The sequence below is a fragment of the Cetorhinus maximus genome, chromosome 2 (assembly GCF_964194155.1).
Source record: "Cetorhinus maximus chromosome 2, sCetMax3.hap1.1, whole genome shotgun sequence".
Taxonomy (NCBI): Eukaryota; Metazoa; Chordata; class Chondrichthyes; order Lamniformes; family Cetorhinidae; genus Cetorhinus; species Cetorhinus maximus.
Genome location: NC_135880.1, coordinates 116,208,729 through 116,235,442, shown reverse-complemented (window position 1 = coordinate 116,235,442; position 26,714 = coordinate 116,208,729). Strand labels below are relative to the sequence as shown.

General features: G+C 40.8%; 1 protein-coding gene across 1 annotated transcript; it reads left to right on the top strand.

Moving 5' to 3' along the window:
• Positions 1-13,365: 13,365 nt before the first annotated feature.
• On the top strand, positions 13,366-25,087 carry nfil3 (nuclear factor, interleukin 3 regulated). Its single transcript, XM_078568761.1, has 2 exons — positions 13,366-13,677; positions 22,998-25,087. The coding sequence occupies exon 2, from the start codon at positions 23,271-23,273 to the stop codon at positions 24,774-24,776; it is 1,506 nt and encodes a 501-aa protein (XP_078424887.1). The 5' UTR covers positions 13,366-13,677; positions 22,998-23,270; the 3' UTR covers positions 24,777-25,087.
• The last annotated feature ends 1,627 nt before the right edge of the window (positions 25,088-26,714 follow it).

Sequence of the window (26,714 nt, the reverse complement as noted above, 5' to 3'; positions counted from 1 at the left end):
GCCCATCTGACCTGCCCTCCTACCTGGCATTTCCTGCCGCACTTGACTTCTTGACTTGAGTTTGCTAATGCAGAACAGACATTCTTCCATGGCAGCCTTCCAGAAGCTGCCTATGCCATTTTTAAACCGGCCGCTGGGCTGCCATTGGACCCCGTGGCCGACAGGCCCCACCCTGCCAGTGGGGAGCTGTGTTTCACACTGGGGGGGGCCAGTGTGAAATCGCGGTCAGGGACCAATCGTGGGTGGTAGCCTGTTTCCTGGCCAATCCCAGGCCCGCCGACTGCGCCCATCCACCGAACTCAAAATTCTGCCCCAAATATAAAAATCTTCCATGTTTTCTAGTTTGCCCCTACTTTCAGGTCAATAAAATTTAATATACCTTCCCTTGTTAACTCATGGAGCCCCCGTAAGATGCAAATGTCCCTTTTTATCTCTGAACCCCCTTTTGAAATTCAACAGCTGAAAAACCAATTTCCCCACTTACCTCAAAATGCAAATTTCAGATCCAATCTATTTCCTTGTAACACAAACCCACCATAACCTTTCATTACAAATGCACAAACCTAACTCCTTTAAGTTTTCATATCTTAGACCTCACAGACAACCTGTCCCTAGCAAGCTTCCCCCTGTTTAATTAACCCTGGACTCACACACACCCACAGCTTTCTAAACAGAATACATAATCACAAAAATATTAAATTATACATCTCTCATCACACTAATGAGACAGACCACAAGCCACCTTATTAAATGCTAAAGAACTAGAAAAGAGGCCACTAAGAGTCTAGAGATTTTGGTTGAGACTCATGAGATTCAATGCCACAACTGAACCTGTCCAAGGAAAACAACAAACAGCAGATGCATTGTCACCCATTTCTATTGAAAAGCCTGAACAAGAAGACATAAATGTTGTTGAAGATGTAGAGTCCTATACCTCATTGATCACAAAATGTCTACCAATGACACTACAGAAATTGAATGAAATTCAAAAGGTACAAAAAGCAGATGAAGAAGTAGAGCCTGTCCACCATCTACAAGGCACAAGTCAGGAGTGTGATGGAGTACTGCCAACTTGCCTGGATGAGTGCAGCTCCCACAACAATCAAGAAGCTTGACACCATCCAGGACAAAGCAGCCCCCTTGATTGGCACCACATCCACAAACATTCACTCCCTCCACCACCAAAGCACAGTAGCAGCAGTGTGTACCATCTACAAGATGCACTGCAGGAATTCACCAAAGCTCCTATGACAGCACCTTCCAAACCCACGACCAATACCATCTAGAAGGACAAGGGCAGCAGATACACCACCACTTGGAAGGTCCCCTCCAAGCCACTCACCATCCTGACTTGGAAATGTATCACCGTTACTTCACTGTCGCTGGGTCAAAATCCTGAAACTCCCTCCCTAACAGCACTGTGGGTGTACCTACACCACATGGACTGCAGTAGTTCAAGAAGTCAGCTCACCACCACTTTCTCAAGGGCAGTTAGGGATGGGCAGTAAATGCTGGCCCAGCCAGCAAAGCCCACATTCCATGAACAAATTTTTTAAAAATGCATGTGCAAAAATTAGGGAATACTGCAAAAATGGATGGACAGAATATGTTCCTAATAATCTCACCCTGAAGTAATACTTTTGAACAATGAAGACATCTCAGTGGCATGGATGACCTGATGATTTATGATGAAGACCGGTCATACCTAGAGTCATCAGAGTCAAGATCCTTCAGAGAATACGTCAGGGACACCTAGGCATTACAAAGTGTTGTGCTAGAATGTGAAATTCCATTTTGTGGCCAGGGATCGCAAAATTATTACAGGCAATGATTTTCAGCTGCATCACCTGTGCAACCCATCACCAGGAGCAAAGGGAACCATTGCTGATAACCTCTTTTTCATCCAGACAGTGGGAACATCTCAGAATGGATCTTTTTGAGCTCAAGGGGAAGGCGTTCCTCATTGTTATTGACTATTATTCCCGACGGATTGAAGTTAAGCATCTTCAGGGTACCATGGAAGCAGTTGCTGAATTTCAACAATGGCCCTCTGTTTGCAAATGAATGATTTAAGCAGTTTACAGAAGTCTATGGATTTGTCCACATGACTAGTTCTGCCAGATATCCACAAGTAAATGGAGTGGCCGAAAGAGAAGTAAGAATGGTAAGACTTTGTTGAAGAAAAACGACGCCATCAACTTGGCACTGTTGAGCTATCATCCCTAACCACTCCAGAATAGTTTGGCTCCATCAAAACTTCTGAAGGGAAGATACTACGGACTCAACTTCCTATTCTTCTACACATGCTTATGACATGTCCCAAAGCAGCAAATGTAGAGAGAGTAAGGTAGAAGGAGGATGTGTATTATGCAAGTCAAACCAGAAACTACAATCAACACCACAGGATGCAGGATTTACCATACCTCCAACCAGATAAAACATTCTGGATTTGTGACCAGAATTGGAAAGGCCAAATTTTAGAAAAAGCAGCAAATCCACGACCTTACCTTGTAGAGACTAAAAGTGGAATAGTGAGAAGAACAGAAGCGCACTTATGTCTACATGAAGAAGACCATCAATAGAAATGACCAAATGTTCCAGACAATCAGGAAGATGACCTGAACAAGGAGCCAATAATCTCTGAAGATTATACACAGGGTACAGAGGTCGAGAGAGAACATGGAGAACTTGAATCCGATACTACCTCAGACAGCTGAGAACAGGGTTGAGGAGATTGGTGAAACCACCACAATGCTTATTTCTGTGAGCGAGGGGTGAAGGCATAGACTTCGGGGGGAGATATAGGATGATTGAAATAATGTATGTAATAGAGTCAGGGACATGGGGACAGACGTAGTATAAAGGGTTCATGTTAAATATGTAAATAGATAGTTACATCATCAGTGATGTAAGGTCACATGACAACAGAGTATGCTGGGAGAGAGTTCTATGTGAAGCCTCATGCTAAGCTTGTACTATGCATAGTTAGTAGAATATTCAATAAAAGGTAAGGTTTATCAACAGCCTATCCTCCAGCATTAATCCTGATGAAGGACAACCTCATCCAAGACCCACAATGATGATAACAAAACAATGTAAACATATTAAAGCCATACATAATTGTAGCTATTCTAACTTTGGCCATAGGAAGAAAACCACTACGCAGAGAATCAGGAAGCTGAAGATGACCTTCTGGTAAGTTTTTTTTCACTTCGCCAAGCTCCAGAAGGAAATGTTAGACCTCTGCTTTCCTGAATTCTCTCACACTTTCCTTACCAAGAGAGCACATTCCCCATACCTACCTGACTGTCGGTGAGTGGCAAAGCCTGCCTAATTTTCAGAGGTCAGCGGCTGCTTCCCATTCACTGTTTCTGGTAACGAGCAGCTTGCTAATCACTCAAGATGTTAATTTTTTCATTTATTCATAGGAGGTGAGCATCGCTGGTAAGGCCAGCCCATCCCTAATTGCCCTCGAGAAGGTGGTGGTCAAGCACCTTATTGTACTGCTGCTGTCCATATGGTGCAGGTACACACACACTGCTGTTAGGAAAGGAATCCTGGAAGGTGCTGTCGAAGGAGTCTTGGTGGGTTGCTGCAGTGCACCTTATAGATGGTACACACTGCTGCCACTGTGTGTTGTTTGTGGAGGGAATGAATATTAAAGGTGGTGGATGGGGTGTCAATCAAGCAAGTTGCTTTTTCTTGGATGGTGTTGAGCTTCTTGAGTGTTGTTGGAGCTGAATTCACCCAGGCAAGTGGATGGGCTATGAGAATAACAAACAAGGCCAGTCTATTCCTAACTGGGATGGAAGAGTATTTAATCACATTCCTGGCTTGTGCCTTATAGGTCATATACAGGCTTTAGGATGTCAAGTGGTGAGTAATTCACCACAGAATTCCCAGTCTCTGACCTGCTCTTGTAGCCACAGTATTTGTATGGCTCATGCAGTTAAGTTTTTGGTCAATGGTAACCCCCCAGCTTGTTGATGGTGACAGATTCGGTGATGGTAATGCCATTGAATGTCAGGGGGAGATAGTTAGATTCTTTCTTGCTGGACATGGTCATTGCCTGGCACTTGTGTGGAGTGAATGTTACTTGCCACTTATCAACCCAAGCATCAATGTTGTCCAGGTTTTGGATGCATGTGGGCACAATATCTGAGGAGTTGAAATGAACTGAACACTGTGCAATCGTCAGTGAACATCCCCACTTCTGACTTTATGCTGGAGGGAAGGTTATTGATGAAACAGCTGAAGATGGTTGAGCTTAGGACCCTATCCTGAGGAACTCCAGCAGCGATGTCCTTGGGTTGAGATGATTGGCCTTCAAAAACCACAACTTTCTTTGCGCTAGGTATGACTCCAACCAGTGGAGATGTTTCCTTGTGATTCCCATTAACTCCAATTTTGCTAGGGTTCCTTGATGGCACATTCAGGCAAATGCTACTTTAATGTCAACTCGCTTTTGGAATTCAGCTCTCGTGTCCATGGCTGTAATGAAGTTTGAAGCTGAGTTGTCCTGACAAAACCCAAACTGAGCATTGGTGAGCAGGTTCCACTTAATAGCACATTAGAGGATACCATCCATCACTTTACTGGTGATTGAGAGTAGACTGTTTTGTGGGTAATTGGCCAGGTTGGATTTGTCCTGCTTTTTGTGGAAAGGATATACCTGGGAAATTTTCCACATTGTTGGGCAGATATCAGTGTTATAGTTGTACTGGAGCAGCTTAGCTAAGGGCAGGACTAATTCTGCAGCATAAGTCTTCAATACTACAGCTGGGATGTTATCAGGGCCCAGAGTCTTCCCTGTATCTTCAACCTTCACCTTCAGCCTTTTCTTGATATCATGTGGAGTGAATTGAATTGTCTGAAGACTGGTATCCATGATGGTGGGGACCTCAGGAGGAGGTGGAGATGGATCATTCACTCAGCACTTCTGGCTGAAAATGGTTGCAATTTGCATTGACATGTAGGGCTGTCCCATTATTGAGGAGGGGGATGTTTTTGGAGCCTTCTCCTTGGGTTAACTTTTAATTGTCCACCGCCCCTCATGACTGGATGTTGCAGGACTGCAGAGGTTTGATCTGATCCATTGGTTGCGGGATCGCTTAGCTCTGTCCATTACATGCTGCTTCCACTGTTTAGCATGCATCTAGTCCTGTGTTGTAGCTTCACCAAGTTGGAGCCTAATTTTCAAGTATGCCTGGTGCTGCTCCTTGTATGCTCTCCTAAATTCCTCATTGAACCAGGGTCGGTCCACTGGCTTGATGGTAATGGTAGCATGAGGTATATGCCATGCCTTGAGGTTACAGACTGTGGCTGAATATAATTCTGATGCTACTGATGGCCCACAGTGTCTCATGGATGCCCAGTTTTGAGCTTCTAGATCTGTTCTGAGTCGATCCTGTTTATCATGGTGGTAGAGCCACACAACACAATGGAAGGTGTCCTCGGTTTTAAGACAGGAAGATGTCTCCACAAGGATTGTGTGATTGTGATCACTTCTGCCAATACTGTCATGGACATTTGCATCTATGACAGGTAGGCTGAGGAGGACAAGGTCAAGTAGGTTTTACTCTCTTATTAGTTCTCTCACCACCTGCCTCAAGCCTTGTCTGGTAGATATGCCCTTCACGACTTGGCCGGTTCAGTCACTAGAGTTGCTACTGAGCCACTCTTGACGATGGCCATTGAATTGCCCGACCCAGAGTACATCCTCTGCCTTTGTGTTTAGTTCAAGTGGTCTTCAACATGGAGGAGAACTGATTCATCAGCTGAGGGAGGGTGGCAGTTATTAATCAGCAGGATGTTTCCTTGTCTGGGGCCATGAGACTTCATGGGGTCTGGAGTCAATGTTAAGGACTCACAGGGCAGCTTCCTCCCAACTGTATATTATTGTGCTGCCACCTCTGGTGGGTCTGTCCTGCTGGTAGGACATTGTCTGTAGGATTTAGAGAGTGTGACTATGTCAGGTTGTTGCTGTTAGTGTGGTGGGTTTTGCAGAGCCCACAGAACCATAGAAAAGTTACTGCACAGAAAGAAGCCATTCAGCCCATCGTGTCTGCCGCAGCTAAAAAAGAAAACATTTTTTAAAACTAGCTGCACATTTTAATCCCACCTTCCAGCAACTGGTCCATAGCTTTGCAGGTTACAGCACTTCAGGTGCAGATCCAGATGCCTTTAAATAAGTTGAGGGTTTCTGCCTCCACCACCAAACCAGGTAAGTGAATTCCAAATGCCCACCACCCTCTGGGTGAAGAAGCTTTTCCTCATGACTCCTCTAATCCTTCTACCAATCACCTCAAATCTGTGCCCCCTGGTAATTGACCTCTCTGCTAGAGAAAATAGGGCATACCTGTCTACTGTATCTAGGCCCCTCATAATCTTATACATCTCTCAGCCTCCTCAGTTCCAAGGAAAACAACCTCAGCCTATCCAATCTTTCCTCATAGTTGCAATTTTCAAGCCTTGGCAGCATTCTTGTAAATCTCCTCTGCACTCTCTCCAGAGCAATTATGTTCTTCGTGTAATATGGCGACCAGAACTGTATACAAAATCCAGCTGTGACCTAACCAGCGTTTATACAGTTCTAACGTTACATCCCTGCTTTTGTATTCTAAACCTCATTCAATAAAGGAAAGCATCCTATATGCTTTCTTTACCACCTTGTCAACTTGTGCTGCCACTTTCAGGGACATGCACACCAAAGTCTCTCACTTCCTCCATCCCTCTTAATATCTTCCCATTTATTGTGTATTCCCTAGCTTTGTTTCCACTCCCCAAATGCATTATCTCACACTTATCTGAATTGAATTCCATCTGCCACTTTTCTGCCCACTCAACCAAACCATTGATATTGGACTTTGTTGCTTCCGATGCCTAGGTTGATGCTGGTGGTATGTCCAGTTTTACTTTTATTCACCTTGTTCTCATTCCCACCTACTGTGCAGAGAAATTTAAACTCTTCAGTAAGAATCTGAACTGCCAGATTACGCAAGGACTTTAAACTCTTATTTTAATCCTTGGTCTTAACCCAAGACTAATTTGGATTCCTGGACAGTAATTGGATATATAGGCTCCAATCACGTATCCTCTGGCCATATGAATCGTCACCACTGCTTGTCATAAAAACATATTATTTATTACACCAATGCTGCAACTAAAATAGTATGAATGCTATCATTACTTCTTGTCACTATAGTCAGACCACCTTAATGCTATTTCCAGATCTCTGCTATTTACAATTTTACCGATCAGAAACACAACTTGCTGGAACATCCTTATTTGAATTGTGATTCGTAAAGGAGTTATGTTGTAATGGTGGGAGTATTATAACTGTGTCAGATCCTGAAATAGCAAAGAACAGTTTGTGCCAGCATTCTGATCAGCTGACCACGAGATTCTGTAGTGCAATCTTTTCCTCCTTTCTAATTGAAATGAGTTTAACTTTTTTTTTGCTGATTTTAGTAAAATTATGTATATGACAATATGACCATTGTGCTTTAAACACAATGTGCTATCATAGACATTCTTGTATATTACGTTAATTTAATACTTTATTACAATAACTGATTTGTTGATCTAATGAACATACTCTTCTCACACACAAACGAAAACAAATTTTTAAACCTCACTAATACTTAAAAGCCTTTCTTTCAATTGTGCTCCAGATGTTAAGCGCTATTTTCTGATTCTATCCCTGAAAGTTTATCAAACCACGCCTGTCATGAATTACATATATTAAGAAAATGCTTTAAATGTGTAATTGTATCCATCTCATGAGCATTTCAAGTTAAATTTTTATGACACTCCCAACAAGCATTGCCAATGCCTTGATCTGCTTAATACTTTGATTGCAAGCAATGATAAGCACCCAAAGCACTAAGAAAGCATTTTATTCTTAGATGGAGTCCACTGGCTTAAAAATAACAATGATGGGATGAATTAAAAACAGAAAATGCTGGAAAAACTCAGCAGGTCTGACAGCCTCTGTGGAGGGAGAAACAGAGTTAACGTTTTTAGTCTGTATGACCCTGGGCATTGGGCTTTGCTCCAGATGCCTTCTGCTGCCAATTTACAACCCCTCCCACCTTCCAGTCTGCCCCAGAGGGTTGGTAAAATTGCAGCCCGTGACTCTGCTCATCGTAACCTATTTTCTCACAGAAACTCAAAATGTAGCTCCCTATTTGAGGTTATTCTTTTCACTGATGTGTTTAAGGTTTTAACAACAGCATTTAACACCATCTAATCATTCTTCCTTAATTTAACCTGTCTTTTTTATTATCGTGCCTTGCATTATGCATCTTGACCCTTCATCTTCCCTTAGAATCTTTTTGTTCCCTGATGGTGTTACCAGACCTATCAACTGTGTTTTGGTAATTATAATAAAGATTACCGTTGCAAGTGCATAAGGGATACCTATGGAAATGAACTGTAACAATGCAATCCTACTTCATTGGAGTAGGATACATTTCTATTCTAAAAAAAAACAGTTTGCAATTGCCTGCATGTTGTTTGTCAGCTGTGTTTACTGCAACATGAGCTTCTGAAATGCCATTTTTGGCTTCCTAATTTTGTTAATTAAAAAATATTGTGAAATTATATAACTTACATCATTTTCGTCTCTATTTACTTGTCTGGTAATGGTCATCTTAACCTATTCATAATTTGAAACTATTTTGGTGTAACAAGCAAAATAGAGATCACTCTGCTGGGACAGTAGTCTTTCTCAATAGTTACAGAGAATATTGTGCCATTTTATTAACAAAAGCAAAAAGGATTATTGCTATTTATACCTAGCACAAAGGAAGATGGTTGTGGTTGTTGGAGGTCAGTCATCTCAGTTCCAGGATATCACTGCAGGAGTTCCTCAGGGTAGTGTCCTCAGCCCAACCATCTTCAGCTGCTTCATCAATGACCTTCCTTCCATCATAAGGTCACAAGTGGGGATGTTCGCTGATGATTGCACAATCATTCGCGACTCTTCAGATACTGAAGCAGTCCATGTCCAAATGCAGCAAGACCTGGACAATATTCAGGCTTGGGCTGACAAGTGGCAAGTAACATTTGTGCTACACAAGTGTCAGGCATTGACCATCTCCAACAAGAGAGAATATTTAATCATCTCCCCTTGGCATTCAATAGTATTACCATTACCAAATCCCCCACTATCAACATCCTGAGGGTTACCATTGGCCAGAAACTGAATCTCGCAGCTCCAATGCTGCTGCTGGAGGCCCTTTGAGGCCACCTGAACATGCAGGCACCCTCTCCTTCTCCTTGCAGCCTCAGCAGCAGCCATTTCCATGGGTGACACTGCCAAGGCTGCTGATCCCCTGATTGTGCCACCAGCCTTAAGAGGCAGGCCACCATCCTTATTTGGGCAGTGGTCCTGGCAGCAGCCTCTTAATTGACCCATGCCTGTAAATCACCCGCAAGCTCCCCCTGTCTTTTCATGCAGGCTGGGAACCTGTTTTGGCAGTGGGTCTTTCTTGCATCAGGTAAAAATCAGCCCTTGATTTTGTCACAGTAATACGTAGGGAAAAGTCTGAGTGTGTGGAGTAAATACTGAGGCTACAAGAGCAGGTCAGAGGCTAGGAATCCTGTGGCGAGTAATTCATCTGCTGTCTCCCCAAAGCCTGTTCACCATCTGCAAGGCACAAGTCAGAGGTGTGATGGAATACTCCCCACTTACCTGGATGAGTGCAACTCCAATGACACTCAAGAAGCTTTACACCATCCAGGACAAAGCAGCCCCCTTGATTGGCACCCCTTCCACAAACATTCACTCCCTCCACCACCGATACACAGTAGCAGCAGTGTGTACCATCTACAAGATGCACTGCAGCAACTCAACAACGCTCCTTAGACAGCATCTTCCAAACCTACGACTGCTACTATCTAGAAGGGTAAGGGAAGCAAACACATGGGAACACCATCTGAAAGTTCCCCTTCAAGCCACACACCATCCTGACTTGGAAATATATCAGACCTTCACTGCCACTGGGTCAAAATCCTGGAACTCCCTTCCTAACAGCACTGTGGGTGTACCTACACCACATGGACTGCAACGGTTTGAGAAGGCAGCTCACCACCACCTTCTCAAGGGTAATTAGAGATGGGCAATAAATGCCCATGAATGAAATGAAAAGGTATCATTACCTCTGCCACTGAAAGTGGGCAGAGGTAATGTTTTCACCGCTGCTTGTTAGTCTGTCTGTAAACAACATATCCCAAAAACTAATGGGCAGATTTCAATTAAACTTGGTATGCAGGTAGGTTATGGCCCATGGAAGAACTGATTAGTTTTTGGTGAAGATGCAGATCTGGGGCAGGATTTTTCAGTTGGCGTGCAGGGACGGGCCCAACATATTGACGTGTACAATGACCCACGATGACGTTGCGTGTGCATCCCAGTGCCATTGCACAGTCCTGCGATGTTTCATTTGGTGAGCGCACACTGGAGGCAGCTGCGTGCTTATTAAGGCCATTAAGAAAGTAATTGATGGAATTGTTAATGCTGCCCGTTCAGCCTAACAGTTGGCATGCAGGCGAAAAGGCCAAGCGGCCTTCGTGTCTTTTAGAAAGCCTCATCCACAAGCAGGATGAGGTTTCCTAAAGCTTATATTAAAAAAAAATGTTTTCCTGAAATATAAAAACATGTCCCATCTCATGTGACACAGTCACATGAGATGGGACATGTTTAATTAAGTGTTTAAATTATTTATTTAATTATTTTATTATCGGTTCAATCTCCCTGAGGCAGCTCTGTGCCTCAGGAAGATTGAAGCACTCTTTCAAGCGCATTCTGGCTCCGACTCTCCCTCCTCCCCCCACCCGCACAGGTAGCACTGAGCGCTACGGCACACGTATTACGCTGGGTGGGTCTTAAATGGCCCACCTGCGTAAAATGGCGGCACAGAGCCGATCACGGGTGGCGATCGGCTCTGTGACCACCCGTGCTTGCTCCCGCTAAACCCGCCCACTGCCTGAAAAATTCAGGCCTTGGATCCTGGAGTTTTTGAAAGGATCTGTTAACTTTGGGAGATAGGGCAAAATAACTTTTTTTTTTAGAACGTTGTGGGTTTTATTTAGAATATTGTTGATTGTTTCAGAATGTTGTACATTTCCTCAGCTCCTGTGGTGGGATTTGTCACAGCTGTCAAAATGTGAACAGAGTTTTCAGAGCAGGTTGTTGGATGTGGATTGGCCAGAAGCCTCCTCAGTGAGATGGAAGCTCTTAATAAAAATATTTCTTTTTTTTCAGCTTTCTAGTTACAGAGCATCAACCAGGCAGGGAAAAGCCTCAAGAGAGAGCTGTGTAATTGAACTAATAACACAGCATGGCAGAAGTTTGTGCTCTACTGAGTGCCTTGTTCACTTGTTAACATATGCGCTGGAAGTGATTATAAAAGATGATTGCTTTTCATTGCAAATAGCATTGATTTCAATAATTGTCACCAAAAATGGAATGCTAACAGATCTGCCCACTTAGTGAGGCTGATGGTAGAGTATAAATAAAAATTAATCTCCAACCTAAAACTTTTAGGCTTAAAAATTCTTCAGAATATGATTGGTACCAATGGTAAAAAATGTGGCCAAGAATTTTACGCCAAAATTTCATGCAACATTAATACCCATTTAGTTAATGGCAATTAACACTGAAATTTCCTGCCACATGCAGATACTGGAAAATGGAAGATGGATGCAAAGAAACAGAAACCAGTGCAAATAATCAGGGCCTTATCAATGCACAGAACTCCCACTAAATGCACCTTAAGTATAAACATGAACATTTGAAGCTATATAATTATCGTTTACACACATCTAGCACAGTATATTTAAGAAAATGTAATCATGGAAACTTAGCAATTCTTAATATAACTTATCCTGATGCTATAAAAATGCACTCAAAGAAAAAGAAAGCAGAGTGCTGGTGTCAGTGAAGAGAAATATATTTTTATTGCTTCATGTATGTGGGCATCAGTGGCTAGGCCAGCATTTATTACCCATCCCTAACTTCCCTTGAGAAAGTGGTGGTGTGCTGCCTTCTGGAACTGCTGAGTCCCTGTGGTGCAGATACTCCCACAAGGATGAGAATTATTTTAAATTCAAAATGGTTTCTAGTAAGCAACAACGTAGGTCAGCAAATACATAGGTGATAGGTGAACAGGACTTGGTTTGTGTTACTACACAGGCAGCAGAGTTTTAGTTGACATCAAGATTACAGATTGGTAGGATATAGGAGACCACGCAGGAGTGCATTGGAATAGTCAAATCTAGAGGTAACAAAGGCATGAATGAGGATTTCAGCATTAGATGAGCTGAGCATATTTAAGAAAACGTAATCGTGGAAGCTCAACAATGATGTCTGGTAATGTTATGGAGGAGGAAATAGGTGGTCTTAGTGATTATACAAATATTTGGTTGGAAACTTACCGGGGGGTCAAATATAATAGCAAGATTGTGGACTGATTGGTTTAGTCTCAGACTGTTGCCGGGGAAAGGTTGGAATCGGTAGCTAGGGAACCGATCGAAAACAATGGCTTCAATCTTCCCAATATTTAATTGGAGGAAAGTTCTGCATGTCAGAAAAGCAGTCTGATAATTTAGCAACAGTGGTGGAGCCAAGGGAAGTGGTGGTGAGGTAGATCTGTGTTGTCAGTGTACATGTGAAAACTAACATTGTACAGGTGATGTCTGAGGGGCAATATGTGGTTGGGAAAAGGAGGGGTCCAAGGAAAGATCCTTGGGAGATACCAGAGCTAATGATGTGGGAATAGGAAGAGAAGCCATTGCAAGTGTTACTCTGGCTATGATTAGATAGATATGAACGGAAGCAGGTGAGAGCAGTCCGACCCAGGTGGGTGGCAGTGAAGAGGTGTTGGAGGATGGTCTGCTCAACAATGTCAAAGGCTTCAGAGAGGTCGAGAAGGACCAGGAGGGATAGTTTATCTTTGTTGCAACCACATCAGATGCCATTTGTTACATTGGTGAGAGATGTTTTGGTGCTGCGGCAGGGGCCTCCGTTAAAAAAAGTGTTTTGACACATTTTTCACTGGCTGATTTTTGATTAATTTATATTTTAGTTCTTAAAAATACAAGTTCGCACCGTAACGACAAAACTTGAATTCTCCCATTCGTGTCTTTTGTAACTTCCTTTCATTGTCTCGGACCACCTTAAGCGCGATCTGGCAGTGTCCCTGCTGGATGTTACCTAAATAGCAATTTAGTGAGATCAGCACCCCCTCCGTCTGCGTCCGTAACTCTTATTTCTCTCCAGTTATGCAACAGCATGTTATACTGTGCCGCTTTTCAACCTAACCCAGTACAATCTCAGCACCCGCCCTCTTTCAGCCCTGGTTCCGGCCACATTGGCCGCTCCCCTGCTCCTCGCCCGCTGCTGCTCTTCGCTGTGCGGTCCAACGCGCTGCCAATCAGGCGGTTCCCTTTTTTTTGCTCAGGGTAGGTTGTTCGGCGGCTGACCTACTAACACAGATCTCGGGCTCCATCAGCATCAGACAGACGGCTCTGTGAGGAGAGGCACGGCGAGGTTTCAATGGGAAGTGGGAAAGAAGAGAAAGAGGGCTAAAAAGTAAACACAGGTGGACTTTCACCGCCCACGACGAGCTCTGCTTCGGCACTTTGCGGCGGTAGTTGATGCTGCTTCGTGAGGTAAATGCTAGTTTGATATGTTGCTTTCTGGGGGTAGTGCATTGTAATAAAATGGATTTAATCTCCGCCTAAAGGCGCAAAGCTCCAGAGCGGCAGCGTTGCGCGTCTTACTGTGACGAACAGCTACTATATATAAATTCTATATTTATAATATCTATCCATAGAGGAGACACTGACCATACTATCCTATTATGTAACCACAGGAGCGCTGCTAGCCCTTGTACCAACGATCTAGGTGTTCTGCGTCTTGGCACAAAACTAAAGAGAGGGGAGAAAAACCCCAAAACACACAAAAGAACGCGGTAGTCTTCATAATTTTATAACAAGGAGTTAGGATGTCTGTGTCACAGATTTCATGTACGTTTATGTAATCCTGAACAAACAGGTTGGTGCTGGGCAATGTGTGTAATGGGCTAACTATTTCTTTATGTGACGAATTCCCCATTCTCGTGTATATTTTTATGGCATTATTGCGTTATTATTAATAGGTTGTTCGCCTGCAGAGCACATCCTGTGCCTTGTACTGTAGGGCTTGTTCTTGTAAACATTGCATAATATAGCCATTATAAAACGCTGGCAGCATAAAGAGGCTGAATGGGCGCTTTTGTAATCCTGGTATTAGGAAATTAGGACACGGGGCAGTGCTGTCTTGTCCCTTTTTTAAAAAAAAGTATTTTTAAATAGTTAAGTAAATGTATGCAACAATGTTTTGGAAACGGTCATTGCTGTAGTACGACCGAATCCTTTTTTTTAAAAAAAAGGAGATTCGACTATTTCCAGGACCTTGCGTTACTCACATCGGTTAATTGATCCGCTCAAATGTAACATTCATTGTGGCAACTGACTGTCCTGTCCATTTGAAGCGAAGCACGCCTGTTTGAAAATGTTGCACCACGTAATCGGGAGGAGAAGGTGGAAATCGAAAGTCAGGATTTATAGAGATTGTGCAATCTTAACCATACAACTATTACAAAGCAGATATGTTTTAGGAAAGAAGTATTTTTTTTGGTGTCGATGTCCAGGGATCCATGAAATAATGCTTCCATGGAGTAAGCATTTAAATTATAATTGTCCACTGGAATGTGAGCGGACCTACATGTCTCCTCTGGCTCTATCTTCAAAAAAAACTGCGAGAAAAGCTTTGTTTTTTTAAAGTTTTTCTTAGGCAGATGGCGCGGCTTTTTTTCCTAGTACAAAGGAGTATGTTGTAGGCGTTGGTGTTGGGAACACGTGAAGGGCAGCGGTTGCATTCCTTTGTTCAGGGCGGATCGGAGTGAAGAGCAAGACGAAGAGCTGAATGAGGATGAATCAGCCGCAGGATGAGCATGGATGCTGCTTTAGTCACGTATCCTGACTCTAACTGTCGCAATCCAATGAGAGGGAGAGAAAACACACACACATACACACACAGAGGTACATTATTATTGTGAAGCAATCGCTTCAGGATTGGCACATCTTTCCAGAACATTTCATCAGTGCAGCTATAAACGCGCTTAGCGTTATCAACACACTCAACAACATGGGGGTGGGGGGGGGGATTACTGGCTGCCACTCACCAGAAATCGGAGAAGGGCTTTCTCAAGACGTTCTTTCATGGGGGGACCCATTACTTCGGCTGAAGTTTCCTTTTTCCCCCTCTCGTTGTGATAGTGGATCATTTAATGTAACCCAAATCATCAGTACAACTTGTTTTTTCCAGTGGTAAGAACGTGGATTGTGTTTTTTTTAAATAAATCTGATGATTTGATAACCAGTTGGTGACTAGCGAAAGCTCCGGACTTTAATGTGGTTTTTAAAAATCCAGTTCATTCCTATTAATGCACATTCATCCATGTTATCATTATTTAAAAATAATTTCCTTGCCCAATTGGTTCTGGCTAATTCAGTCTCTTACTATCGATTTACGAAAGAAACAGATATTTCCCCATTGCTAGGAGGAGTTTTTATGGACAAGCTGCCTTGTTGCTTGTTTAAAATTGGGCACATTATAGTGTTTAAAATGTGTGTCACTATTATTGTTGACCTGACAGCAGGTCTGAATTGTGTGTGGCTGGTTAAATAGGTCATTTGGTATAATAGCTTCATTTTCCCGGTGCTCAGTAATGTTGTCATCAACAGCGCTGGGTTGGATCGCTGAGTTGCAATGCGGGGAAAGTTCTTCAGATGGCGCCACCGTCATCTTCCCTTATGCACAGTATTTGTTATTCAGAGTCAAAACAGAAACTTCTTGCTTTGCCCTGACACCCATCATTATGCATTTCACATTTTGACAAAATCAGGGGAAAAGCAAATTAGTCACTGAAAAGTATTGACACTGATGCTGCAGAAATTACTGCAGTGTTTTCTGGGGCTAAATGAATTCAAATTTCGTTTGAAATTCAAATTAGCTTTATCTAGCATTTTGGTCAGGGATAGTCACTCCAATCCACTGTGAAATTGCAATACTGTGTACATTTTTTTCCTTGTACCAATTGACTGATACTTCCTCGCCTTAGCCCCTCCTCTCCTGAATCATGCTGGCAAGGCTTGTTATTCACCCTAGTACCTTGGCTAAGATTAGTTTACAGCACAGGCTTATGATATTTTGGCTTGGCATTGTGGCACCCTACCAAACTACACACATCATTGATCCAATGAGCTGTTAGAATCTTACAAGGTTCAATAAAATATACATCACATTAGATATGGTGAATGAATTTACAATACATTTATCTTTTTGCAACAAGAAATTATTACTGAAAGTCATTATGTGCAAGTTTTAGATATTAAAGTCTTTATGAAAATTGACAAAACAATATTGTTTCCTGTATGCACATTAAACGAGGTCAAAATCTATTGTGTAACAGTAAATATTGTGACCTTAGCTATTATGATTTTTAAAAAGTCAACTGAAATGCAACATCTTGAACCCAATAATCAAGTTTAACCCATTTTAATAATAGAAAACAAAACAAAGTCATGGTTACAGTTGAGCGTTACAACAAACTTAGAAGATTTTACTGTGGATAGATTTTTTTTCTGTTTATTCAAATGGTTTTGAAGTAAAAAGATAAACACAAGAATTATGTTGCTTACATTGGTTACAATTTTTGAGTAGACCTAAAAATGAAAAGGTTAACTGATCGTCCACCTCACTAGTGTAGTATACTTTTGCTTTTGAGAGTGGTCAGACTATTGTGCCACAACTAGTGAAATATGTACCCTTTACATGGCTAGGCAGTTGCCATGACTTAAAAAGCAATATGAATGTGTTGGGGTCAATTGAATGGTTATATGAAGGTTTTCAATCAATTGAGTGATAGGTTGATAAATATAATTTGTATGATCAATGCTAAGAAATAAACAGTTTAATAAATAAGCAATGACCAGTTTGGTAAATTTCGTAATCTTTTAATGAAACAAATTAGGTGTTCAGTTTCTCTCCATGAATACAGAAATAAAATGATCAGATTTCAGCTGCATTCAAGACAACATTTTATAGCTAGGAAATGAGGCTCAACATAGTTTAGCACAAATAAATTTAATTTTCAATAGTGTATTAGTGTTCAATATATCCAGCATTTTACATATCAATCAACATTTAAAAACATTTCTGCAAAACCTAAGATTCATCATACCATTTATATTGATGTTAGAAAATGCAAGTATTAAAACATGAAAGACAGATGTTCTTTCTATTTATTATGAAATTATTGTTAAACTAATTTCAGTTGTTTGTTCATTTGAGCTGCAGCCCTCAGCTCAGTCAGATTATCCATTATTCATTTATAAACATTCAATAATATAGTGAAATAAAGCTTAGAACCAGCTCTGCTAAATGTTGCACTTCCCCCTTATAACGGCTGCAGCAGTTTGTAAGTAAATAAGATTGTGAGGGACTTCAGCTGATAGTTAAATGTTTTAGCAACATGTTTTATGAATAACCAAATTGAAATTTTCATTGCAAGCCTTGATAGTTAAAACTTAGCTAATTTATTTGAGAAAATTAATTCACCTATGATGGTTTCAAATAATCAACACAGTTTCTTGGTCTACCTTCTGTGGAAGTGACTTAGAAAAGTAATGTATGAGATAATGAAAATTTGCAATAAGAAAATTACACTTAAAAATTTTTTAAAAGGGTTATTTGGTGAACTATTCCTCTATGGTTCAAAGGGTTAAAGATAAATTATATAAGCTGCTGATAATATTACTGAATGACATATTGTACACCCATTTCAAAAGCAGTGCAGGTATCCATGATTGTTCATTGAGCCGGTCAAGGCAGTTATTTTTATATAAATCTGCATAGCAGGAGTGCAGTTACATTGTTAGTAAAGTGAATTGAGGCTGTTCAGTGACCAATTAACCATCACTTGGTAACCAATTAATCATCAGCAATTAATCATTGCTTTAAAATCCGTTTTTGAAAACTGAATAAAATCTGAGCCATTTTGGGTCTTTGACTTCGATGATATAATTTTTATTGGGTTTCTGAGTTGTATTTTGTGCAAGATAACATAGCCGTTGGAATATTTGCCAGTTAATATTTTACAGTTGTCTGGAACCGGCCACCCCTCACGATGTTCTGTTAGAGGAAAAAGATTAATGACTAAGAATTTACAATTGTTTCATTCTACTTTAAATGCACTCAATTATTTAAACTGGAATTTGAAATTGGGATTTAATTATCTCAGTCCCAGGACGTCACTGAGGCGTTCCTCAGGGTAGTACCCTAGACCCAACCGTCTTCAGCTGCTTCATCAATGACCTTCCTTCCATCATAAGGTCAGAAGTGGGGATTTTTGCTGATGATTGCACAATTTTCCACACCATTCAGAACTCCTCAGATACTGGAGCAGTCTGTGTCCATATGCTGCAAGACCTGGACAACATGCAGGCTTGAGTTGATATGTGGCAAGTAACATTCACGCACACAACTGCCAGGCAATGACCATCCCTAACAAGAGAGAACCTGACCATCTCTCCTTGACAATCAATGGCATTACCATTGCTGAATCTCCCACTGTAAACATCCTAGGGATTACCATTGACCAGAAACTGAACTGGACTAGCCATATAAATACTGTGGCTACAAGAGCAGGTCAGAGGCTGGGAATCCTGCAATGAGTAACTCACCTCCTGACTCCCCAAAGCCTGTCCACCATCTACAAAGCACAAGTCAGGAGTGTGATGGAATACTCTCCACTTGCCTGGATGAGTGCAGCTCCAACAACAGTCAAGAATCTCAGCATCATCCAAGACAAAGCAGCCTGCTTGATTGGCATCACATCCACAAACATTCACTCCCTCCACCACCAATGCACAGTGGCAGCAGTGTGTATCATCTACAAGGTGCTTTGCAGTAACTCACCAAAGCTTCTTCGGCAGCACCTTCCAAACCTGTGAGCTCTACCACCTAGAAGGACAAAGGCAGCAGATGCATGGGAATGCCACCACCTGCAAGTTCCTGTCCAAGCCACTCACCATCCTGACTTGGAACTATATTGCCGTTCCTTCACTGTTGCTGGGTCAAAATCCTGGAATTCCCCATCTAACAGCACTGTGTGTACCTACACCACAGGGACTACAGCGAATCAAGATAGCAGCTCTCCACCACCTTCTGAAGGGCAACTAGAGATGGGCAATAAATGCTGGCCTAGCCAGCGATGCCCACATCCCATGAACTAGTAAATAAAAAAAAGGTTACATAACTATTGTACCTCAATTCTTAAAATTGTTATCTATTTTGTGAAATTTATTTCAATTTCAAAAAGCAAACTGAAGATTAAAAGACGGTGAAATATTTTTTTAATTGATGACACAGCTATGTTTTAATCTGCTGTTTGGTTGGGAACGGAGGGAGAAGATTTTCTGTTGCTTCAAGTCTTTTCTTGACCCAGTTTTATCAATATTGTTTTGTCAGCAGCAGTGGTAATAGCTCACTGCAGAGATGAATCCACCTGATTTAGGATAACAGCAAATCTTTTAATTATATCTTACTTAAATACTGTTTTTTTAAGTAAGCCTTCACCCAAGTAAATGCAGAGAGAGCAATTTTAGTAAAATTAATTAAGACTTTTTAAATACATTTGTGTTTATGTATGTTTGGAGGCTGCTTGGCATCATTCGCATTGCTTTTTACTACACAGTGCTTCAGTAAATGCAGGTACTTTGTGGCTTTTGTTTCGTCACTGATATATATGCATTTTCCCAAGCACTAAGAAAGAATGATGAGTCAGAGTAAACCAATTAATAAAAAGTGAAATGTAGCCTTCGTCAGTTATTTCTTTGAAAAAACTGATGAAGTTACCAGCCTTTGTACTTGGGCCAGTAAAATTGTACAATATTTTTTTCTACTATAATGCTATTAGTTTTGTATTTACCCTGTTGATGAGTGAAAAGTTCAAACAAATTATGTTTGAAAATTCACTGTCAGATATTGTACTTGACTATTTATTCTATGTAAATGTTAGTCATTTTAAAACTTGCTGGTAATAATTTCCACTAGTATCCCTCTTGGGAGTTAACTTGGTGGGTGGGATCCAGGTCCTGTGAATAATTTTCCAAGTTGTGACTAACAAAAATAATATTTTTGAGTATATGGTTATTTGCAGCATTTAGAGTTTTCAAGAAACAACACTTTATAAACTACAGGTATGTCCTTTAGATAAATTGGTTGGGATATATTACTTGATCTAATATAGCAATCATTTTAGTCTGATTTCTAATCATCGGTCTTTTACTCTTTTCCTTTGCAATGTATCTTTATTTTCTTAGCTATCAGTGTTCTGGCCCAAGACTTTGTTGATATGAACTCCAGACCACTATATATCCTGTATTGAATTGGAGAGATTGCAAAGGGAAAGGCTTCAATTGTAGGGTATCTATTAGTTACACAATAGGGCTTCCCCAATTCCTTGGTGTCTTTAGATTTCAAGGTTTTTCAGGGATAATTGCTCCAGAGAAGGAACAGTGTCTATATTTAGTTGGGACAGACAAAAATGTCAGTTCTAACCAAACTTACATATAATGGGGGAAGTACCTGTATGAGTGCCAAGATGGATTGTGCACTTGGTAAAAATGTATTTATTTTGAGACTATGGGGGAAGCTTTAACCCCCAACTGGTAGGTTGAGTGGGATGTTAAAACATTAAGTACCTGAATCCTGACTTCAACCCACCCATTTCCAATTTTAAAAGAGGCTAGGCAACCAATCTGCTTGCAGGAGATAGGTTGGTAACTTAAATATTAAAGTCTGTGTACCTCATATTTAGCCACCATTTTAAATTTAACCTTGGCTGGCCAAAATTTTTGGGTGTCAGGGAAACCCAGCAGCTTAAGGGAGGAGAGGACCACTAGATCCGGGAGTTAAGTCCCTTTTCTGCAATCGGACACGCTCCAACCCTTTTGGTCTCCCTCATTAGGCATCCAATCGCCTCTGACCCCAGCCTCGCCAATGTTTTCTGGCTCTGGACTCCAATCTTCATTGGCAGCAGTACTGAAGGTCTAACTGCTCAATAACAAGCCAGCTTTTCAATCTGGCTAGCTGTAGCCGTGAAACAGAGACAAAAAATGCTAATCAAGTCCTACTATTTAAATTTGTCAGGATCTTCGGGCACACGTTCTCTCGGATTTTCCAACTTCAAACCAGCATCCACGAAGTCCCTCCTGCCTCCAAGTTAATATCCAGCCTCATGCTTATGAAATTTGCATATATTGCAGCAATTTCTTGTTGATCTTTTAAAATAGTTTGTTACCTGAATAAATCCAGGCTTATGACGAGTCTGCATTTCCCCTGAATATTCTTTTTCATTCAACCTGCTGTTTAGAGATCAGCAAAATATCACAGAATCAGAATCACAGAATGTTACGGCATAGAAGGAGGCAATTCGGCCCATCATGTCTGCACCGGCTCCCTGAATGAGCATTTTGACTGAGTGCTATTCTCCTGCCTTTTTCCCATACCCTTGCTCATTGTTTCTATTCAAGTAATCGTCTAACAACCTCTTGAATGCCTCGATTGAACCTGCCTCCACCACACTTCCAGGCAGTGCATTCCAGACTCAAACCACTCGTTGTGTAAAAAAGTTTTTTCTCACATCATGTTTGCTTCTTTTGCAAATCACTTTAAATCTGTGCCCTCTCGTTCTCGATCCTTTTACAAGCAGGAACAGTTTCTCCCTATCTACTCTACCCAGCCCCCTCATAATTTTGAACACCTCCATCAAATCTCCTCTTAGCCTTCTCTCCCAGGAGGACAGTCCCAGCCTCTCCAATCTAGCTTCTTAGCTAAAATTTCTCATCCCTGGAACTATTCTTGTAAACCTTTTCTGCACTCGCTCCGTTGCGTTCACATCTTTCCGATAGTGTTGTGCCCAGAACTGTACACAGTACTGCAGCTGAGGTCTAACTAGTGTCTTATATAAGCTCAGCCTAATCTCCCTGCTCTTGTACTCTATGTCCCTATTAATAAAGCCCAGGATACTATATGCTTTATTAACTGCTCTCTCCACCTGTCCTGCTACCTTCAATGTTCTATGCACATATATACCCAAGTCCCAACGCTCCTGCACCCCCTTAATAATTGAACCCTTTTATTTTATATTGTCTCTCCATGTTCTTCCTACCAAAATGCATTGTCTCACACTTCTCCACATTGAACTTCATCTGCCACCTATCTGCCCACTCCACCAACTTGTCTATGTCCGTTTGAAGTTCTTTACTGTCCTCGCAGTTAACAATGCTTCCAAGTTTCATATCATCCACACTGCACACCAAGATCTAGATCATTAATATATATCTGAAAATGCAAGGGTCCCAATACCGATCCCTGGGGAACTCCACTACAAATCTTCCTTCAGCCCAAAAAATATCCATTGACCATTACTCCCTGTTTCCTATTACTCAGCAAATTTTGTACTCACTTTGCTACTGTCCCTTTAATTCCATGAGCTATAACTTTTCTCACAAATCTGTTGTGTGGCATCGTATTGAATACTTTTTGAAAGCCCATGTACACCACATCAACAGCATTAGCCACATCAACCCTCTCTGTTACCTCTTCAAAAAACTCCAAGTTAGTTAAACACAATTTCCCCTTTAGAAATCCCTGCTGGTTCTTCCTAATCAACCCATATTTTTCCATGCGACTATTAGTTCTATGAAGTAAATAAATTAGCTTAGAAGATATTACCTGTAAACCTCTGTGTAACCATGGTAAAACTGGCTTTAAATAAGCATTTTCTTGAGTAAACATGAGCATCAAGATAGATGGCCCAGGAAACACTTTAATATTGTTTTTATTTCAGAATGATTAATATCTGCTTAATTTTTTTCAGGTTATCAAGGAGATTACAGTCTGATTGACGGAAATGCTCATCATTTCAATTGCCCAAGTGAAAAAGTAATTTTTGCAGTTTTTTGAAAACAAGACTGAAACTGAAGATCTGCGTAAGATTAGGGTCTCCAATTTCATTGTTTCACAAGCAGTGCAAGTGTATAAATAGAAACCTGCTAATGGAAACAAAACTTTCACCGAGACACATAATAATAGAAGATAGTTAAAAATCTTTCCAAGCAGTCACAAACACACAAAGAACAAAGCAGACATAATGGAAGCCCAAAGGCCAGCACTTCAAAATGAAGCAGCATTGGTTGGATCTTGCATTTCCGGGGAACAAATGGTAGTGTTAGCTCCTGCTTTAGAAAATGTGGCAGAATCATTTTCTGCAGATGACAGTTTGCTGAGTGACGACCTGAGCAGTGGTTCTCTCAAACAGAAATCTTCAAGCTGCCGCAGAAAACGGGAATTCATACCTGATGAGAAAAAAGATGCATTATACTGGGAAAAGAGAAGAAAAAATAACGAAGCAGCCAAAAGGTCACGTGAGAAACGACGTTTGAATGATATGGTTTTGGAGAACAAACTGATGGCATTAGGTGAAGAGAATGCACGACTGAAATCTGAACTTCTTGCCTTGAAACTAAAGTTTGGATTAATCACTGCAGCATTTTATGCCCAGGAGATACAGAATCTTGGAAATGCTTCTGGGCCATGCTTTCAAGACTATAAACCCTCTAATATAAATTTGCCTTCTTTTGCTCCCGATAATGAGCGTAGTTTTCTTGGAAATGGATGTATTTCAGTCATTAAACACTCACCACCAAGTTCATTGTCGGATGTTTCAGAAATATCATCAAATGCCCGGGAAAGTCCCCTTCTCCAAGTTGCATGTAAAAGCCCCAACGGTACCTTCAAGGTTATAAAACAAGAACCTTTAGAGTTCAAAGTAGATTCTGAGACTTGTTTGAGAGAGCCCAGAGAGGATAATGGTTCATATGTCGCAGCTATGTATAGAAACTGTATTGGGAGTTCTTTCAACAGGAATTATTCACCACCTTCTATACAGATTGCCAGGTCATCAAGTAACTCACCAAGAACATCAGAAGCTGATGAAGGCACATTAGGCAAACATACATCTGAAGAGGATGGAGAAGATGAACAGCAAGTGCCTAAAGGCCCAATCTCTTCTCCTGTGGAACCCAAAATTGTGAACAATATCACAGTTAAGGTTCCTGAATCAAACTCTTCTGCATTGCCTCACAAGCTTCGTATCAAGGCTAGAGCAATCCAGATTAAAGTAGAGAATGTGGAGGCATATTATGAAACGCCAGAGAAACAGTCATCATCAGCCAGTAATATTTCTTCTAAAATATCTTATCCATTGAACAGTGCAGCAATGTTTAAATGCAATGCTTCAAATCCAGTACATCCCTCCTTAGCTCCTTTGTCTATTCAGGTCGCAAGCATCAATGATTGGTCTCACAAACCAGAACTTTGGCGTCAAAAAGAAAGTGAAGAAAAATTGGACGGGGCTTATAAAAATGTTCGCCGGTCGTGTTCCCCTGTTGCACTAACAAACCAATCGCTTGCTGTTGGGAAAGACTCTGCCTACATTCATCAAGGAGTACACTTGGAATCAGAAAACTTGTACTTAAAACAAGGCATTGCAAATTTAAGTGCAGAAGTTGCTTCACTGAAAAAACTCATAGAAAAGCAGCAGGCTGCTGCTTCAGACTCTGGTAAAAGCACTACTGAAAAAAGATTTGCCAACTAAGATTGCAAACTGAAGTAAAGTAGTAAATTTTATATTCTGCTAAATTTTCACTGGAACTGTTTTGTCATTTCACTGTAGTTAAATTGTTATTTCTTGCAAATGCTCATGTATTGTCTAAATTGTACATTATGAACATTGTCTTTTGTGGACCTTGTGATACACATAGGTTGTACTGTACGCTGAAAACATTCATTTCTGTACATTCAAACACCTGATACAAAGCTATGGATGAATCTTTCATCCTTTTGTTTTATTGGACATCAAAAAATGAAATATCAGGTACACCAAATTAAACAGTTGATGAATAATAAGTCTTGCCTGATTTTTGTTTAACATTTCAGGGATTATCAAGAAACTGTGTTATGCCTGGTATTTTAGTTATTTTGGTTTAAAATGTATAACTTCACTTATAACCAATGACTTAAATAACAATACAGTACCTGTGCTTGGCTGGAAGCACCCTAAATTTTTTAAAAAAATTTCTTTGTATAAATTATATTTTAGTCAGCATACTTGTGAAGTTAAAATTGAAGACAGGCGAATTCAACTCTTAATACAAAATGTTTTTATAAATGCACAGAATTTTAAAAAAACTTGGCTGTTTTTATTTCAACTCTAATCGAATGTGCAAAGATAACATTTTTCTATTTGTCTTATAATTTTACATTTTGTACTGGGTTTCTTCTTCTGTGTTTAGGAATAGAAGACTTACCATCTAGTGACAGCATCAAACATTCTTGGTTATATATATGGTGCAGGTTGGTCGCAGAGTAAAGCTTCCTTGATGCTGTCTCTAAAAATGTGCCTTAGCACCAACCAGTGAAGAACAGCCTGTATTGCACCCAAAATGAAACTTTCTATTTTTTACAGCAGAAATGTAGTATATTTTATTTATAAGTAATAGAGAGAGAGGCATTTGACCCATCCCATCAGTTTGGTCTATATTCAAACTCAGATCCCAGGTTGATGAGATGATAGTGGAATAAAGCATATTTTATATTTAGCACATTCTGATTTATGAGTAATCATAAAAATAAAGTGGGGATCTGATTTATAAACATTGTGCCATTTAACCAGTTAAAAATAATAGGGGTGGGGCATAAATGTGAAAATATTTCATTGTATTAGATGAAAATTGGCTTCCTTATCAATATCTAATCAGTATATTTTGGCAAAGAAAATCTGGATAGAAAAGTTACTTCCAGGAAACCAGTTCCATATACAACAAGGGCTTGGTAAAATTCCTTTCTTTGCTAATTTGAACAAAAATTTGTTGACCAAAACACCAAAGATGACAAAATATCCTTTTTAGCTTTTAAGAAGCTTTAGATATCGTTTGATAAGCTTTAAGTGTTAGTATGATTAGTTCAAAATATTTGAATTTCAACCGTATAACATTTGTAGGCTCACAAGGTTGTTAATCACAGATGAGTTAGATAGACCAGGTCCAATAGGCTGATTTTGGGTTTTGGATCAGGACTCAAAAAGCTCCTGACATCGGGGCCTGGCCCTGCACTGCTTTGTTGTCTGATACAATTTTCAAGAACATGCCCAATTAATGACCAGATGGCATGTTTGACATCCAATGAAGGACAAAAGGTGACCCTCCAACACTGATAGATTGGCAGCCTCACTGTCAAAAGTGCACACCGCCTATGTAGGTAGGAGAAAAAGGGAGTACCCCAAGATGGGGAAACCCTCCACAGGCCGACCTGTGGCGGTAGCCCTATGGTTATTTCAATTGCAGGGGGGTGGGGGCTTATTGTTAATGACAAAGTTCCAGTCTACCACCAGAAGGCCACCTCCATTCATCTGCCGTGTTTTGGTCTCAGTGGGAGAGGGGTCTGCATGCCAACTGGAAACTTCCAGTTGGTGTCGGGAGAGTGGCCTCAACAGACCACTTAATTAGCTTGAATAGCTATCTGCTACTTGTGAGGG